This window comes from Schistocerca nitens, chromosome 1 (genome assembly GCF_023898315.1).
Source record: "Schistocerca nitens isolate TAMUIC-IGC-003100 chromosome 1, iqSchNite1.1, whole genome shotgun sequence".
Classification (NCBI taxonomy): Eukaryota; Metazoa; Arthropoda; class Insecta; order Orthoptera; family Acrididae; genus Schistocerca; species Schistocerca nitens.
In genome coordinates this window covers 259,985,098-260,003,879 of record NC_064614.1, presented here as the reverse complement: position 1 = coordinate 260,003,879, position 18,782 = coordinate 259,985,098, and the positions used below count along the sequence as shown (strand labels likewise).

The following is an 18,782-nucleotide window of genomic DNA, read 5'->3' as shown; positions in this document are numbered from 1 at the left end:
GTCTGATCGAAGCTGGATTATGGGAGCTTCGTCTGCTCGGCCATCCCTCTTACGCCGTCTCAACTACATACACCATCGGGGGCTACGTCTTGCAACCGGAGCCTTCTACACTAGTCCCGTCGAGAGTCTTTATGCCGAAGCTGCCGAATTACCATTGGCCTACTGGCGCGACTGCTGTGTCGGTATGCCTGCCGGCTGTTGTCAATGCCCGACCACCCCTCTTATCAGTCCTTCTTCGCAGATTCTCTCGACCGTCAGTACGGGTTGTATGTGTCTGCCCTGCTGCCCCCTGGAGTCCGCTTCCGTCGCCTGCTTCGACAATTGGATTTTGCCCTCCCTACCACCTTCAGAGAGGGTGAGAGCTCGACACCATCTTGGCTCCAGGCTCAGGTTCATATTTATCTCGACCTCAGCCCGCTCCTGAAGGAGGGTACTCAGTCTGCAGTGTATTGCTCACGGTTTGTCGAACTTCGTGCGCGACTTGCCAGTCGCACCTTTATTTACACCGATGGCTTCGCCGCCACCGCCATTCATCGTATGTACTCTGCTCTGATTCACTCAGTGCTCTTCAGAGCCTTGGAGCTCCCTATCCGGTCCATCCCTTGGTGCAACGGATCCAGCAGTCCCTCCATTCTATCGCTGATGATGGCTCTCCTGTCAGCTTTCTGTGGGTTCCCGGACATGTAGGAGTGCCTGGGAATGAGGCTGCTGATACTGCAGCGAAGGCTGCAGTTCTCCTGCCTCGGCCAGCCTCCCATTGTGTCCCATCATCTGACGTTAGTGGAGTTGTTTGTAAGAGGCTTGTGTCGTTGTGGTAGGATACTTGGTCATCCCTTCAAGGAAACAAGCTCCAGGCAGTAAAACCGTTCCCAACTGCTTGGACAACCTCCTCCCGACCATCTCGGTGAGAAGAGGTTATTCATACCAGGTTGTGGATTGGGCATTGCCAGTTTAGCCACCGCTATCTGCTCTCCGGTGACCCTGCCCCGCAGTGCCCTTGTGGTCAAGCATTAACAGTGCGCCATGTTTTATTGTCGTGTCCCCACTTTAGTCAATCTCGAGTTGTCCTGTCCCTGCCATCTACTTTACCGGATATTTTAGCTGATGACGCTCGAGCAGCTGCTCGTGTTCTTCGTTTTATAACTTTGACTGGCTTGTCCAAAGACATCTAACTCTTCTACTTATTTTATCTGCATCTTCGTAAGGACTTTCTGGTGTCCCCCCCCCCCCCCCCTCCCCTTGAGTTTTACTAGATTCTATGTGCTCTAACAATTGTGACTGGGCACTAATGACCTCAGTAGTTGAGCGCCCTTAAACCCCACCCAAAAAAAAAAAAAAAAAAAAAAACAAAAAAAAAACACCTGGCGGCAATCGCCCTCGGTAGTCTTCTATGTCGCTGAGGTGCACTGCTGGCAGTCGATCAACCGGCCGATCGCTGGTGGCAGGAGCTGCTCCTGAACAACCTATGGATCAGGATCTTCTGCCTTCGGCTGACTGCCATTCCATGCTGAGCAGTCGTTGAGTTAACGGCAACCTTGGTCACATTCCTCCATTTTCTGTTCACCCTATGTCCATTATCCACTGGAATATCCGCAGCATTCGAGCCAATTGGGATGAATTGTCGATCCTCTTACGATCCTACTCGCCGGTCATCTTCTGTTTTCAGGAGACAATGCTGCGCCCCCATGACCGCTTTGTTTTCCCCCATTTTCAGTCTGTTCGATTTGATCTCCCCTCTGTTGAAGGCACTCCAGCCCATGGAGGACTCGTGATTCTTCTCCATGATACTCTCCATTATCACCCAATCCCCTTAAACACTTCCTTCCAAGCTGTCGCTGTCTGTCTTTCCCTTTCTGGATATACCTTTTCTCTTTGTACTATATACATTCCATCGTCCACACCAATGGCACGAGCTGATGTCCTTCATCTTCTTGGTCAGATTACACCCCCCTATTTGCTGGTTGGGGACTTCAATGCCCACCACCCGCTTTGGGGATCTCCACATCCTTGTCCTCGTCTCTAGCGACATTCGATTACAGTCACTTTCCTAGCGTCGAAGATGAGGTCACACATATTACTGACGTTATTCTTACAGCTGCGGAACGTTAAATACCACGCACCTCCGAATTGCTCCGGCGCCCCCCCCAGTTCCTTGGTGGAATGAGGCATGCCGTGACGCAATATGTGAGCGGCGACGTGCTCTTCGCGTTTTTCGCCACCATCCTACTTTGGCCAACTGTATCCGCTATAAGCAGTTCCGTGCACGATGCAGTCGCGTATCCGCGATAGCAAGAAGGCAAGCTGGAAATTCTTTATTAGCTCATTTAACACCTTCACTCCCTCCTCGGAAGTTTGGTGTCGGCTTAGACGGTTATCAGGCGCGCCTAGTTTCTCCCCGGTCTCTGGGCTCACTGTTGCGCATGATACATTAGTGGACCCCGTCGCAATTTCTAACTCTTTGGGTCAGCACTTTGCTGAGATTTTGAGCTCTTCAAATTACCTGCGAGCGTTTCTCCCGAAGAAACGTGCGCGGAAGTGCGACCTCTTCCTTTCTCCTCTCAAAATCGCGAAAGCTACAATACTGTTTTCTCCATGCGGGAACTCCAACATGCACTCTCTTCTTCTTGCTCCTCCGCCCCAGGACCGGATGGTATCCACATCCAAATGTTACTGCATTTATCAACCCATAGTCTGTGTTACCTCCTTCGCCTTTATAATCGAATTTGGACTGACAGTACTTTTCCCAGACGATGGGGGGAAGCTATCGTCGTTCCTGTTCCGAAACCTGGAAAGGACAAACATTTCCCCTCTATCTATCGCCCCATTTCTCTCACGAGTAGTGTATGTAAGGTTTTGGAGCGTATGGTGAATTGTCGTTTAGCTTGGTGGCTGGAGTCCCGCAGTCTTTTAACACCTGCCCAATGCGGATTCCGAAAGAATCGTTCTGCAGTTGACCATCTTGTTGCTCTCTCCACTTGCATCATGAACAATTTTCTCCGGAAACGCCAAACAGTAGCAATATTTTTTTATCTGGAGAGAGCATAAGATACCTGTTGGAGGACAGGCATCCTCCGCACACTGTTCTTTTGGGGCTTTCGAGGTCAGCTGCCCCTTTTTCTTCGCGAATTTATGGCAGAGCGCACATTTAGAGTGCGGGTGAACACTACTCTCTCCGTACTTTCTCCCAAGAAAACGGGGTACCCCAGGGCTCCGTGCTAAGTGTTGTACTGTTTGCCATTGCCATAAATCCAATTATGGATTGTCTCCGTCCTGATGTCTCGGGCTCCCTCTTTGTGGACGATTTTGCGATCTACTACAGCTCTCAACGGACCAGCCTTCTTGAAAGACGTCTTAAAGGCTGTCTCGATCGCCTCCACTCTTGGAGCATCGAAACCGGCTTCCATTTTTCTCCCAGTGAGACCGTTTGTGTTAATTTTTGGCGACGTAAGGAGTTTCTTGCACCCTCCTTACATCTAGGACCTGTCAACCTTCCGTTTTCGGACGTCGCTAAATTCTTGGGTCTTATGTTTGACAGAAAACTGTGCTGGTCCTCCCACGTTTCCTATCTTTCGGTTCACTGTCTGCGATCCCTCAACACCCTCCGTGTCCTGAATGGTACCTCCTGGGGAGCGGACCGAGTGGTCCTTCTCCGCCTCTATCGCGCCATAGTGCGCTCGAAATTGGACTATGGAAGCATAGTCTACTCCTCTGCTCGGCCGTCTATTATTCGGCGTCTCGACTCTATCCACCACCGTGGACTACGTTTAGTGTCTGGAGGTTTTTACACCAGCCCTGTGGAAAGCCTTTATGCTGAGACCACTGAACCTCCGCTGTCCAATCGGCGAGCAGTCCTTATGAGTCGTTATGCTAGCCATCTGTCTTCCATGCCTGCTAATCCAGCCCATGACATTTTTTCGACGCCTCCTTTGATGTAGGGTATGCAGGCCGCCCCTCCTCCCTACTACCACCAGGAGTCCGCTTCTGTCAACTGCTCCATTCTCTTTCCTTCCACTTTCCTAAAACCTTCTTGACAACTTGGGGTACAGCACTGCCTTGGCTCCATCCCCAGATCTGCCTGCTCCGTGACCTTTGTCAGTTTCCCAAGGATGGTACCCCTTCACTTGTTTATCGTCGCACATTTTCTGCTCTGTGCACAAATGAAGGAAGCCACATTTATTTACACTGATGGCTCAAAAACATCGTTTGGTGTAGGAAGTGCCTATATTGTTGGCAACACCCCAAATCAATTTAGGCTTCCCGACCAGTGTTCGGTTTATACTGCGGAGCTTTACGCTGTTCTCCAGGCTGTCCACTACATCTGCCGCCATCAGCGGGTACAGTATGTTATCTGTTCAGATTCTCTCAGCTCTCTCCTCAGTCTCCAAGCTCTTTACTCTGTCCACCCTTTGGTCCACCGGATTCAGGACTGTCTGCGCTTGCTCCACCTGGGGGGCGTCTCGGTGGCGTTCCTCTGGCTCCTGGGACACGTTGGTATCTTTGGAAATGAGGCGGCCGATATAGCGGCCAAGGCTGCAGTCTCTCTTCTTCGGCCAGCTATTCAATCGATTCCCTTCGCTGATCTACGGAGCATTTTATGTCGTCGTGTTGTTTTTTTATGGCACGCACATTGGTCGACACTTCCCCATAATAAATTGCGGGACGTGAAAGCTCTTCCTTGTGCTTGGACCTCTTCCTCCCGAACGCGTCGGCGGGAGGAGGTAATTTTAACTAGACTCCGGATAGGGCACTGTCTTTTTAGCCATGGACATCTTTTAAGCGGCGATCCTCCCCCACTCTGTCCCTACTGCTCTCAGCTGTGGACGGTAAGACACCTTTTAATTGAGTGCTCCTATTTTACTCCGTTACGCGCCCATCTACAGCTGTCGCCTGATATATCGTCAATTTTAGCAGATGGCTCGCGCTCGGCCGATCGTGTTCTCGAGTTTATTAGTGCCAGTGAAATGACGTCAGTCATTTGAAGTTCTTTCTGGGGACAACCAACCCCTTTCTGTAGTGGATTTTTAAGCTTTCCTTCTGCTTTTAGTTTCTCCAATTCTTTGAGTTTCGTTCCCATTGCTGCTGGTTTCCATTTTTCGGTTTTTTACTATTTCCTAAGTCACGGACCGGGCGCTAATGACCATAGCAGTTTTGTGCCCTAAAACCAAAACAAACATAAAGGTGATTGTCTGCCTCCTCCTCCCCGCTGTACCAACTGCAATGGTGGCTGTGCTGCCTCCTCTCTGGAGTGTCCTGTGTATCTTGATGAGCAGGCTGTCCAAAAGATTTGGATAAAGGAAAAAGTACCTTACCCAGTTGCTAGCAAATTAGTGGCTAGTCACAAACCCTGTGTTCTCCCGTCTGACACCTGTAGTTCTGTTCGTTACCCCCTAGCTTCATGAAGGACATGGCCACACAGACATGCGACCTTAAGTTCGGCTCTGAGGTTGTGAAATCGCCTAGTGTCAAGGTATCATCGTCACCATTCCCCCTCCCCGCTCCGTCCAGCTGCGCAACAAACTGTCACACTCTCGCCTCAAGGGGTAAAGCCACCAGCTACATAACTGGTAGGCTGGAAAGAACAGGAGTAGTACTCCTGTGTAGACTTCATCCCTCCCTCCAACCAAACACCACCCGAGTCTTCCCCTAACCAGAAAGGCTCATAGAAGTCCACCAAAGGCAAACAGTCTTCTCCTTCGCCAACTCTAAGATCCTCTTTGATGGTGCCGCCACGTGGTACATTAGCTTGGCCAGCCTCCATATCGCCGGTGCACACCATGAACTGTTTTCATTGTTGGACTCCACAGACTGACTGCACAAGCAAGCCGATGCTTCTGTGGACCTCATGGAGCAGGATCCTCCTGCTTCTGTGCCCTGTAGTGGCAACTCCACACTGGCTGTCACTCAGCAGCCTCAGTTGACACCCCTACATTTCTTCCTCCTCATGACTGTCCACCAATGGAATGTTCTCAGCCTTCGGTCCCATAAAGAGGATTTATGGCTGCTTTTAGCATCCCCTTGTACTCTGCCTCAGGAAATGGAATTGTGCCATCACGACTGCTTTGAGCTTTCACATTACTTACAAATTCATTTCGACCTTCCCCCTGAGGTTGGCATTCCATCTCATGGGGCCATCATGGTTTTTATACTGGATGACATTCATAGTCAACCCATCTCCCTGACTACCCCTCTTAAAGCTGCTGCAGTTCGCCTTTTCCTTCCCCACCTGACTCCCTCTGTACCATTTATGTCCCTCCGTCATTCGATGTCACCAGGGCAGACTTCCTTCAGCTTATTAGCAGCTACACTCGGTAACTTTAATGCGCATTATCTCCTTTGGGGTTCTCCCAGGATCTATCAGAGGTGCAGATCATCTTAACCTCTTCTGCCTTAACACCGGAGCACCCACTTTCCTTTCTGACTCTTCGCACACCTATTCCCATTTGGACCCATCCTTTTGCACTGCCCAGCTTGCCCATTGTCTTGAGTGGTCTGTTCTGACACCTACACGAGCGACCATTTCCTGTGTCCTATCCATTTGCTGACTTCTACCCAATCCATGTGCGTGCCCAAATGGCAGCTTATCAAGGCTGACTGGTGGCTTTAGTCCGCCCTGGCGACCTTTGAACAAGATTTTCCCAGTTGTGGTGACCAGATGGAATATCTCGCAAACATTATCCTTACTGTTGCAGAATGTTCCATTCCTAGCTCTTCATTTTTACCACGTCATCTCCCAGACCCTTGGTAGACTGAGGCATGCTGCGATGCAATTAGAGCACGGAAACTTGCTCTCCGCAGTTTTAAATGTCACCTTATAATGGAAGACTGCATAAACAGATATGTGCAAAGTGTTGTTGCATTCTTCAGGATAGCAAAAGAGCTAGCTGGATTTCATTCATTAGTTCTTTTAACAGCTCCATCCCTTCCTATATCGTGTGGGCCAAACTCAGACAGCTCTCTGGGACCAAGATCCATTCCCCATTTTCCGGCCTGACAGCAGACGATGTTATTGTGGACCCTATTCCGATCTCCAACACCTTGGGCCACCATTTTGCTGAAGTTCCGAGCTCTTCCCACTATAACCCTGCCTTCCTCCATTGGAAACTAGCGGAGGCGGCTCAGGCGATACCCTTCTCTTCTCCAAATAGTGAGTTCTACAATGCCACCTATACTACGAGGGAGCTAGATCGTGTTCTCAGTTCATCTCGATCCTCCGCCCCACAGCCAGACACCATCCGCATTCAGATGTTGCACCACCTTTCTCTTGTGGGCAAACACTTTCTGCTTAACACGTACAACCACATCTGGGCAGAGGGCACATTTTGCATGATGCCACTGTCATACTCATACCTATGCCCATTAAGGACAGAAACCTTCCTTCTAGATACTGCTCCATCCCTCTTACCAGCTACTAGTCTCGCAATTTACTGACGAATGCACAGTGTGGATTTAGTGTGTGGTGTTCTGCAGTTGACCATCTTGTTATTTTGTCCACCCATGTCATAAATGAGTTTCTGTGGCAATCCCAGACTGTGGCAGTGTTTTTGATTTGGAGAAGGCCTACAACAGCTGCTGGAGAACTGGTATCCTCCGTAATCTTTACATGTGGGGCTTCCGTGGCTGCCTGCCAGTTTCCTTCAGGCATTTTTAAGATAGTTTTCAAGGTGTGTGTGGGTTCTGCCTTGTCGGACACCATTTGTCCAGGAAAATGGTGTGCCTAAGGGTTCCGTCCTGAGTGTCTTCCTCTTTGCTATCACCATTAACCCTGTAATGGCCTGTCTCCCGCTGGGCATCTCCGGCTCTCTTTTTGTTGACTATTTTGCCATCTATTGCAGTTTTCCATGGAACTGTCTCACTGAGCGGTGTCTTCAGCGACGTCTTGATCGTCTTTACTCCTGGGGCATCGACAGTGGGTTCAGATTTTCCACAGACAAAACCATCTGTATGAATTTCTGGTGACACAAGTGGTTTCTCCCACTATCTTTACATCTTGAGCCTGTTGCTCTTTCGTTTGTTGAAACTACGATATTCCTTTGGCTCAATAGGAAACACTCTTGAACCTCCCATGTGTCTTACCAGGCAGCCCGCTGTATGCGGTTCCTCAATGTCCTATATGTCCTCAATGGTACTTCCTTGGGTGCCGATTGAACCACCCTCCTCCGTTTGTATCGGTTCCTTGTCCATTCTAGACTAGACTATGGGTGCTTTGTTTATGCGTCTGCATACCCATCCCTCTTATGCTGTCTCAACACTATCCATCATCGTGGCATCCATTTGGCTATGGGCGCCTTTTTACACTAGCCCGATTGAGAGTCTGTATGCTGAAGCTGCTGAACTACCCCTGTACTACTGCTGTCACTTTCTCCTCTGCATATATGCATGATGAAACTTACTGGCAGATTAAAATTGTGCGCCAGACCGAGACTCAAACTTGGGACCTGTCCTGAGTTCAAGTCTTGGACCGGCACACAGTTTTAATCTGCCAGGAAGTTTCATACCAGCGCACACTCCGCTGCACAGTGAAAATCTCAATCTATATGCATGCTGTTGTCTGCCATGCGTGACCACCCATCCTGTGCCTCCTCCTTTGACTCCTTTGATTATCAGTTATCTGTTACCTCCTGTAGTCTGCTTTTGACACTTGCTACAACAACTTAACTTCACACTACCAGCAGCTTTCCTGGTGGGTGTTAACCCTTAATCACCTTGGCTTTACCGAGCGAGGTGGCGCAGTGGTAAGACACTGGACTCGCATTCGGGAGGACGACGGTTCAATCCCGCGTCCGGCCATCCTGATTTAGGTTTTCCGTGATTTCCCTAAATCACTCCAGGCAAATGCCGGGATGGTTACTCTGAAAGGGCACGGCCGACTTCCTTCCCTACTCCGATGAGACCGATGACCACGCTGTCTGGTCTCCTTCCCCAAACCAACCAACCATCACCTTGGCTTTGTGAAGCAACCCATGTTAAAATTGGCCTTCATTCGCTTCCTAAGGACACTACTCCAGCCTCGGTCTATCGCCTTCATTTTCACGACCTTTGCATGGAAAGTCATGATAGTACCTTTGTATATACTGATGACTTTGACAGATTGTGGGTCAGGTGTGTTTCATCATTGGCACCCGTGTCTTTCAATATCGGCCTCTGGCACACTGATCAATATTTGCAGCTGAACTCTTCGCCTTATATCAAACCAGTAAATCCGGCAACATAGCCTTTTCAATTGTGTCCTCTGCTCAGACTCACTCGGCGCCCTGTAAAGTCCATTTGTGCTGTACACTGCCCATCCCTTAGTGCAGCGGGTCCAGGAAAACTGTCACTTGTCACTCTTGATGGAGCCAGTGTGATGTTTCTATGGGTTCCTGGTCATGTCGGTCTGCCAGGAAATAAGGCTGCTGACACTGCCAAGGCTGTAGTCCTCTTACCTTGGCCTGGGAGTACCTATATTTCTTCTGATGATATCTGTGTTGCTGTCTATCAGGAGGTGGTGTCCCTTTGGCATCGCCAATGGCCCTCCCTTCACGGGAATAAGCTCCGGCTTATTAAGCCTCTCCCAGCGGCTTGGATGACCTCATTTCGGCCCTCCCGCTGGAGGTCATTTCAACTAGGCTGCATATTGGGCACTGCCTTTTTACCCATAGTCATTTGCCAAGTGGCGCTACCCCATCACTTTGTACATATTCTGCCAAAGTTTTAACTGTCAACCACTTCCTGATGGAATGCCTATTTTTTTTAACTGTTTACATTCCCATTTGGGTTTGCCGTCTGATTTATTGGCTGTTTTAGCAAATGACTTGCAGGCTGTCGAACGCTTTTTACTTTTTATCTGACAAAGCAGTATGGCAAAGGCCTTTTAATTTTGGACCTCCGTTTCTGTTTGGTGTCTTTTTAGCCCTTTTTCCACATGTCTGTTTTTAGTTGTCTTCTATTATGTCAATTGGGACTGACATATAGTCATTTTTAACTTATCTCTGTCTTCGTGTTCTATAGTTTTGACTTGGGCGCGTATGACCCCAGTTGTTTTTTGTGCCTTAAAGTAAAACAAAACCAAAACCAAACAGGAGTGGAACTCGTGGTGGGCCGCATCAAACCAGTCAGAAGACTGGTGATAAAAAAAATCCACGAAGCATTCTGTTCAATCTTATTTGATTGTTCTTGAAACCCTGGCAGGCACTAAGTCACTACTAGTTATTTATTCTCCAATTTTTTTTTTTTTTTTTTATTGCTTGCTAAGTAATGAGAGATGAGACACCAGTTCAAAAAGGAAAACAAGAAAATGTATTTCCAGGTATCTATAATTTAAAGAATTTCTTCATATTTTGTCTTTCTCACCAGTCTGCTATGCAGTACTGACATCTAGTATAGAATTCTTTTTCTGTAGGTATGTTTGTTACTTGATTTTTATCTTTTTAAATATAGCATTATAATGTAGTAGTCCATTTCTGAAAAAAATGGGTACTTATTATATTGATTTTGTTTTAAAATTAACAGAAATGATATTATAAGTATTAGTATTCTGTATTGCTTAAATCTATTGAATATTTACTGAGAAAGGCACTCAATTTCAGAATGGCGAGCTTAAAGCAGCACACATTGTTATTCAGAGTGATCCTGTGGTTGATGAACAACAAACTCCTACAACACAGGCTAATGGATTGGCAATGCGAGAGATGCCTCAAACATCCTGGACAGAATCTGCTAATATGCCTATTCTTCCTGTTAGGTGTAAGGTAAGTCATTGTGATATGTAATGGTTGATAAACATAGTTTTCCTCCCTCTTATTTGAGTAGTGGCTAATTTCAACAAGATTGTTAAAGTTTCATTCCTTCCTTCTTGAAATGTGCATCATGTTCTTTTATTGCTTTGAGGTGAAACTGTTAAATCTTCATACAACTAAAATTCAAAGGAATCCACAATTGTCAGAGGTAATGCTGACCATCGTGAACAAAAGTAAAAGTGATCATGTGCATGTAAAAGCTATGAAACAACTATTTTATTTATTTATCTTTTGCATCCTCATCAATATATGTTTAAACTTGCTAGAGATAATGGCATGTTATCAGCCAAAAATAATTTTTGTACTTGTGGAATTAGTTTTTATGAGAGATATGCAATCATCTCCATAAAGTTGAGTCACCTGTCTGAAAATGATCTAAACCTTTGATGTCTGAAAACTTCAGTTACCAGCATCTGAAACCACCACTACCACAATTCAGTCCAGTGATTAGAAAATATTGGAATGATTATTCACTTGCATCTAGTGATGAGAGTATGAGTAATAAAATTGACATCATAATGTTATCCTCATCTTCTCTCAGCCAAATTTGCTAGATTTACATGCTTATTGCAATAAATCCTTCAAAAGGTGTATGCAGTTCGAATCGGAATGATGAAATATGTTCAGTAAAAATTATTTCCTTGGAATATCTCCAACTTGCAGGACATGCAAGTAACTTACAAATAAGTCCATGAAAAAGATTATTAGGAGTCAGTAAAGTTGTAAAATTTGTTTTAAATTGGTACCATCGGAACTCTTGATTTTCTAGTGCTTCCCATTAGTGGTGCTACATGGGGGAAAAATTATCTGGTTTGGCACATTTCTCGTAGCATCTATGACCACCAGAATTTGCATTTGCAACAGAAAGTGAGTTCATGAGTTCAAAGGATGAGAAAAATGTATCATATAATTGTTGAGAGTGCAGTTTCAATTATTTTTTCTGTGATTTACATAAATAACTTGGAGCACATTTGCTGCCATCATTATTCGTGCTCAATTGTCTTCAGTTATTTTTCAGTTTAATAAAACCAAGTAATAATAGTCTAAAATTTTGTGAGTATTATTTAAGGACAAGAAATTGAAAATTCAACAGGTTATGGGCCTCCGTTTTAAAACGATCAATCTTCCTCTTTGATGTTAACCACAACCACTGAATTGCTGGTCCTAGAGTTCTTTTTTGGTAACTTAACACTTCAGTTAGCCCTTTTGTGACTAGGGTTTCCACAACAATGCTATGCTAAGTTGAATAAGCTCCCTGAAGTTCCTTGATCTTTTTTACTGGCATTTGTCAAATCTTTTTTCTGATACAATTGAGTCTGAAATGCTGTAGGGGGGTGGTATATCTTCATTTTTTATTTTTCCCGACCACTCCATTCAACGTACTCATCATCCAATAGCTTATTTTTCACGAAGCTGAGTGTCAAGTCTTTCATTGGCATTTTGATTGCAGTGACCACTACATTGTATTTTGCAGGTATTTTTGAAAATACGAGGGGCGTTCTGAAAGTAATGCTGCCTATTTTTGTTTATCAAAACTAAAGGAGATACACAACAGCGCAGCTAAATAGAGCAATATTTCAACTACAGACATGTCATTTTTCTACATGTTCACCACCATTTGTTATGCACTTTTGCCAATGATGAACCAGAGCCTGCATGCCACACTTCTAAAAATCAGAACTAGCTGAGGCTAGCCACTTCCTTACAGCTTTGACAGCAGCATCTGCATCTTGAAAATGTTTGTGTCCACCTTTCAGAGGCCCTATGAGATGGAAGTCTGAAGGCACTAAATTGACACTGTGGTGGATGTGGTAAAGCAGTCCAACTGATTATTGCGATGAGTTGCTTGGTCTCAAAACTGGTGTGTGACCTGGTGTTATAATAATGTTGGTGAAAGTTAGTCGTCTTTTTCTGGCCGCACCCTGGAAATTCTGGCTTTCAGCGTAATCAGTGTCGTCTTATAGTGTGCTGAATTTATAGTTTCTCCAAGCCCCAGTACATCCAAAAGAACCATCCCTGGCTATTCCAGAAGACTGTGCACATAACTTTGCCTGCATGTAGGTGCGTCTTGAATTTCTTCTTTGATGGAGAATCCGCATGTCACCATTCCATGGACACTTTTGGATTCTAGCACTTAATGGTAACACCATGTCTCACCTCGGGTGACGATGCTATTCAAAAAATTGTCACCTGCAGCTTAATATTGTTCCATTGGGTCTTGACAAATTTCCATTCAGTGAATTTTTCTTGATCTTCTGTAAGCATCCATGGGATCCATCTAACACAGACTTGGTGGTAACAAAGATATTCCAACATTGTTTGCAAGGCATTACATCTGACGTTCAGCTTTGCAAACAATTCTCTGCTCATTATCTGCTGATCAGCATGGATGAGTTGATAAAGACGCTCTTCATTGCAAGGGATGACAGCTGTGCAGGGTAGACTGGGTCATGGCTTGCCTACACACCCTTTTCACCGCCTTGAAAATGCCGTACCCATTGCCTCTCATTGCTCATGTCTAGTGTATCATCTCCATAAACCTTTAGCAAGTGTTGATGGATTTCAGTCAGCGCAATTTCTTCAGCAGTGAGGAATTCACACATTGCTGTTTTATACATGCATTTATATTGGACTCCATTTTGGAACACTCAACTTCTGGCACCAACAACTGCAGAACAACAGAACCACCTGCAAATGAGAGGAAGGTTCAAGCATTAGCACTGCACTGACATCTGGTGTGAACATCCAAAGCCACCACAGATTAATAGGAGGCATTACTTTTGGAATGACCTTCACAGGAGCATATGATGTCAGTTTTTTAGAGAGTAGCTCCAGTCAAAAGTAAATACCAAATAAATTAATCAGACATAAGAAAGTGATGAACTAGCATATCATTCATTGCACTGAATTTCTTAGTTAACTGTTTTCTTAACAGAAGTTGACTTGTGATTCCTTTTCTCTCAAATGTATGGCACAGAAATGTCCATAAATCGCATATTCCAAGTAACTGTCAGCATTGCATTGTATAAGATAAGACTTAAATTTCCTGTCTTGTTTAGTCAACTTGGTCGCCTTTCCTTTTGTGACAAACTGCGTGTCTGCCTCTGTGTCCACAAATTCCAACTTTGTGAGATAATTTGCTTGCACAAATGGTAAAAGTTCCAGTTCCTTGAAGAGTTTCCATCCTTAATTTCCAATTGCCAACATTTTTTCCATTAAATAATGGGATAAGCTATTTTTCCACTTCAGTTGCCATCTCGAAAAAACTTTACATGAGCATCCACTCGTGGCCAAGTTTAATTAAAAAGGGAAAAAAGTCATTGCGATTGACCAAACGTCATATTGGCATAGCTTGCTAAAATGATTAGACATGAAAGATTGTAACACGGTCAAGACACCTATGAAAGTTAAACTGGAAAAAAAGGAAGGAAAAAGGATCAATAAGTGATGCTGAGAGTTTATTGGCTGCTTGACAGTGCTGCAATGACAGCAACAGGGCCTGATTCGTATTCTGTGGTCAACTTCTTAAGCACATACCAAAACAATCCATCAGAACAACTCTGGGGATGCTTGAGAACGATGTGAAACTACATTATGGAAGAGGGAATTGGGAAGCTCTTCCGTCCTATCTTGATGCAAACTATAACAAAAAGGAAGATGCAAGATCTACCCCTGATTATCTGTTACAGTTGTTTGGAAATATTGTCGGTTAGGCAACGAAGAGACAGACTAATGTTTTGTCTTTTACAGAGGCGGAATATGTAGCTCAGGCAACAACTGCTCTGAGATACGCTGCCTGAAATACTTACTGGATGACATGCAAATTCCACTCCATCTACCAATTTGTCTATTTTAGGATAATCACTCCTGTATATGGCTACGGAAGAAATGGGAGCATTGTCGGTTGAAGCACATCAACATTAAATATAACTTTGTGTGTCAGCTTCACTGCTGAGCATGTACATTTGAAGGACCAGATTGCAGACATTTTTACTAAAGGCTTACCAGCTCCTAGGTTCATAACTTTGAGAAGCTTGTTGGGTTTATCTTCATTTTTTAATATTAAATCTAAAATTATTGAATTGAGGGGTTTTGAGTGCAATTTCAATGATTATATCTGTGATTTATGTAAAATAACTTCAAAGATAAAAAGCATGTTTGCTTTATTCTGTGCTCGCTTGTCTTTGGTTATTTTTCAGTATAATATAACCAACTAATAAGTCTTTAATATTTTGTTATCTTACTTAAGTGTGAGAAGCTGAAAATTTAACAAATATTATGCACAGTACAAACATTTTTACTGTCAGAAATGTTTTGGACAATTTTTGTTATTTGATATTAATAAAGTGAATTTTTTTTTTTTGTATTTAGCATTTAGTAGTTTTAAAAATCTATAAATGCTTTTTGGAATTAATAGCTTCTTTCGGCTTGTCTTGAAAGCAACAGATTTCAGAAGACAGTTGTAAAGTGGTTGATAGTGTAGTAGTAATAGTAGTTTATACATAAATGCAGTACAGTTGATTCCGTTTACTTTCTCTCAAAACAGAACACAAGTGCAGAGCTACACAAAAATAGATTTGGTTCTGGTGGACGTGGGCGCTGCATAAAGCTTGGTGAAGCATGGTACACCCCAAGTGAATTTGAAGCATTATGTGGAAGAGCATCGAGTAAAGACTGGAAGAGGAGCATCAGGTACATCTAGGTTTTTAAAAAATTTATTACTTCTTGGCCTGGCTAATGTCTTAAAGAACAGTCATTAGTTGTGATCTGAAGGTGACAGCTGACAGACTTCTTGGTGTTGCTGTTGTTCTTTATCTTGGTGCATGGGTCTCGAAATCAGTAAATAGTTAGAAATATAATCTATATTTACATTCACTGGATATATGCTTTAATGCACAGGTGGCATCACGTTGGATTTAATTGCCTTTTGTTACAGATTATTGCTTAAGATCTTTAGGTTAGACTAAGAGTAATGGTGTCCTCAGAAGCTCCTCATTATGAATTCAGTAGCAGAAAGCAGAATCTCTGCTCAATATTAAAGTGCCATAAACTAATACAGTGATGATTAACAGATTGCTTTTCATATTGGTTAAACATTTTGTAAATTTCCTCCTCTAACTTCCATTCTTGCAATGTATAAGAATATTCCTTCCAGGTTTGGTGGTCGAAGCCTGTTGACATTAATTGATGAGGGGATATTAACACCACATGCAACAAGCTGTACCTGTGCAGCGTGCTGTGATGATGACAATGCGGTTAGTGTGTTACTGAATGCATGTAAATTTTAATTTTGCATTAACAACATAGTTAATTCTGTGTAGTTGGTTTATTATTATTGAGATTGGTCTTGTAGACAGGACCAGTTCGGTTATTTACACCGTACAAGCGGCGCAAGAGGAAGGATACTGGTAACTGTGATGGAATGGGGCGAAAAATGAAGAGATCATCTTCAAAGGATGGGGATGGTAGTAATGGTGATGACAGTGATACTGGTAAGTATGGAAGAAATAAAATGAGTTTGACACAAAACATTTTGAACTACAGTGTACTCCCAATTATTTGTATGCAGATTATTGGATTTGCAGGTTATTCATCCAAAAAAAGCGCATGTCGTGCACACAAGAACTGCAGAGCCATGCCTGAGCAGGCACAGTTGGCGGCGGCGGCGGCTGCGGCTGCTGCTGCTGCTGCTGCTGCTGCCGCCGCCACCGCCGCCTGTCTAGTAGACATTGTCCCAAATACATGTTTGAAAATATCTTGATTATTCGTGTGTCTTCTCCCTCACATTATCCCAAATAATTGGGAGTATATTGTATTTAAATACAAAAATGTACTTGTTTGGAATGATCTGTAGCTTTGAAGTAAATTTTTGCTACTGCCATTTGTGAGGTACATTGAAGTTAAAATACCACAAATGTTCTCCCCCCAGCCCCTTCGAAAAATTATCACAAAGTCTGAAACTTGTCACTTCTCGACGTAATCAAGCACACATGCAACCTTTTATGGCTGTTTCTCATGCAATGCTGGAAGGAATGAAAAATGGTATCCATGTCTCACCCATTATCACAATCAATGAAAAGAAATCTAATTTATGATTGCATCACTCGTCAGCATTCATGGCACCCACCTGGAGGACACTTTCTGCATTTTGAAGTCTTCATATCGGATTGCATGCACAGATCTAGCAGAAATGGCAACTGTGGAGGCAATTCATTCCACACTCATTCAGCAATCTTCCAAAACAAATTTCTCCACTTGCTCAATTGTGGCAGACCAGCTGGTATACCGATGTGTCCTCTTTTCTTGTTTCTTGATCCCGGCTTCTTGAGATCTCTTGTGAAGAGTCGTGATAAAAAGTTTAGTAGTGGCGTGGGACAATCTGTTGTGGATGAATTCATTTCAGACTAATAATCCATCCAGTTAATATGAAATATCAATGTATGATAGAAGGGTTCAGATAAACCTTATTACACGTCCACGAGATTTTAATAAATCCACCTAGCACAGTTTACCCTAGAATTGGAAGCTGATCGTTCGGGTTTAGTGCAGTAATGTCCATTCAGTTATATTGGTATTTGTTACTGGTTGTAATGTGAACTACTGCTTGGCAGTGTTGGTGAGTATTCAAAATCTACTTGCAGTTAATGTTCATTTATCAATAAGAATAGTGTTAATCAGTGAAATGCAATATCAGTGTAGTTACATAGCAGTTGGTAATTTAACTTTTGAAACTGCTGGTTTTATTGGCATTTCTGGAAAAGAACACTCTTATACTCTCATTCGATCAGCAAATTCCATGTAACAGTTTGTATGTGTAATAGGACTTATGTTGCAAATCATTCTGATGAATGAATTGATTTGCATTACAGTGCTGCTAAGCAACGTGAGCGACAAGTTGATACTTGTCCTGATTGAAACAGAACCTTGATATTTTGAATAAATTTTTGGTTTGTTTTTATCAAACATCAGTCTCTCTCTCTAAGTAATTTCAAACTTTGTGCATTAAGTCCAAGTATGTTTGCAATTATTATACGCAATTTAATGGAAAGCTCAATCACGCGCTAGCATGTAACATGTTTCAAATAGAGTACGCAGGTTTGTTTTTCCTGATAAGCTAAACAACTTTTTGTAGTAACGTGATGTCTATCTCACGTAAAAGTCTAAATGAAACTGGATTTCTCTCTATTCGGTTCAAAATCACAAAATGAAATTCGCTGCACAGGTCAGTGAACTGTACACATGCACTTAGTGCTCTTAAGTGGTAACTCGTCAAAGAGTAAAAGCTGCACATAAATTCAAACTTTTTTACATGCATACAAAAATCAAAACACCTTTATATTAAACAGATAAATTATGGCGTGCAATTACTAACTAAACATTTCCTATTCTAAATAAACTTCAAGAAATTGTATTTCATAATCAATAAAATTTTATCCCGTGAAAGAAACTATTAGTCTGCAAAAACGGATTCAGATTACTGTCAACTCATGTCTGGACGATGATGTCGTGAATTGATACTTGATTGGTATGAATGAAATACCTGTACTCAAAAATACTATCAGTTGAGTAATTCACGGGCTTTTGTGACAAAGTTGGTACCCCTTGCATCGCTACACTGGTACGCAGCTGATATTATCTCTGTTTATTGTCACACAATGTTCTGCTTTCTTTGAACTCTCACAACCACAAACGTGCATTCAACACATTCATGATACCATCCCCGAATCTCACGCAACTGACGATAAATTTCAGCTGGCGTTACACCACACAAATGGAGGGAATGAATGATTGTGCTGTTCTTGCAATGGAAACACAATTTTAAGTATCATAAAGTCTTTACTCTCACTGTTGCCACTAGAAGTTCTGTGTGCCATACGGGCTGCCATCTCTGCCACAGTCACAAGTGCACGCATATTTTAAAACAAATTGCATATTTCTGTTTCCAGGGCTGAGAGAAATAATCGGAGGTGTTATAATTTGAATGTACCTCACATATTTCCACTGTTA

General features: G+C 43.5%; 1 protein-coding gene across 2 annotated transcripts in view; it reads left to right on the top strand.

Moving 5' to 3' along the window:
• Positions 1-18,782, top strand: part of LOC126235343 (deformed epidermal autoregulatory factor 1) — a 67,794-nt gene that overhangs the window by 13,222 nt on the left and 35,790 nt on the right. For both annotated transcript variants that reach the window (XM_049944073.1, XM_049944067.1), the window contains exons 3-6: positions 10,566-10,727; positions 15,322-15,467; positions 15,931-16,030; positions 16,129-16,267. In XM_049944073.1, the coding sequence (XP_049800030.1) occupies positions 10,566-10,727; positions 15,322-15,467; positions 15,931-16,030; positions 16,129-16,267 (547 nt within the window). The remainder of the gene's footprint in view (positions 1-10,565; positions 10,728-15,321; positions 15,468-15,930; positions 16,031-16,128; positions 16,268-18,782) is intronic.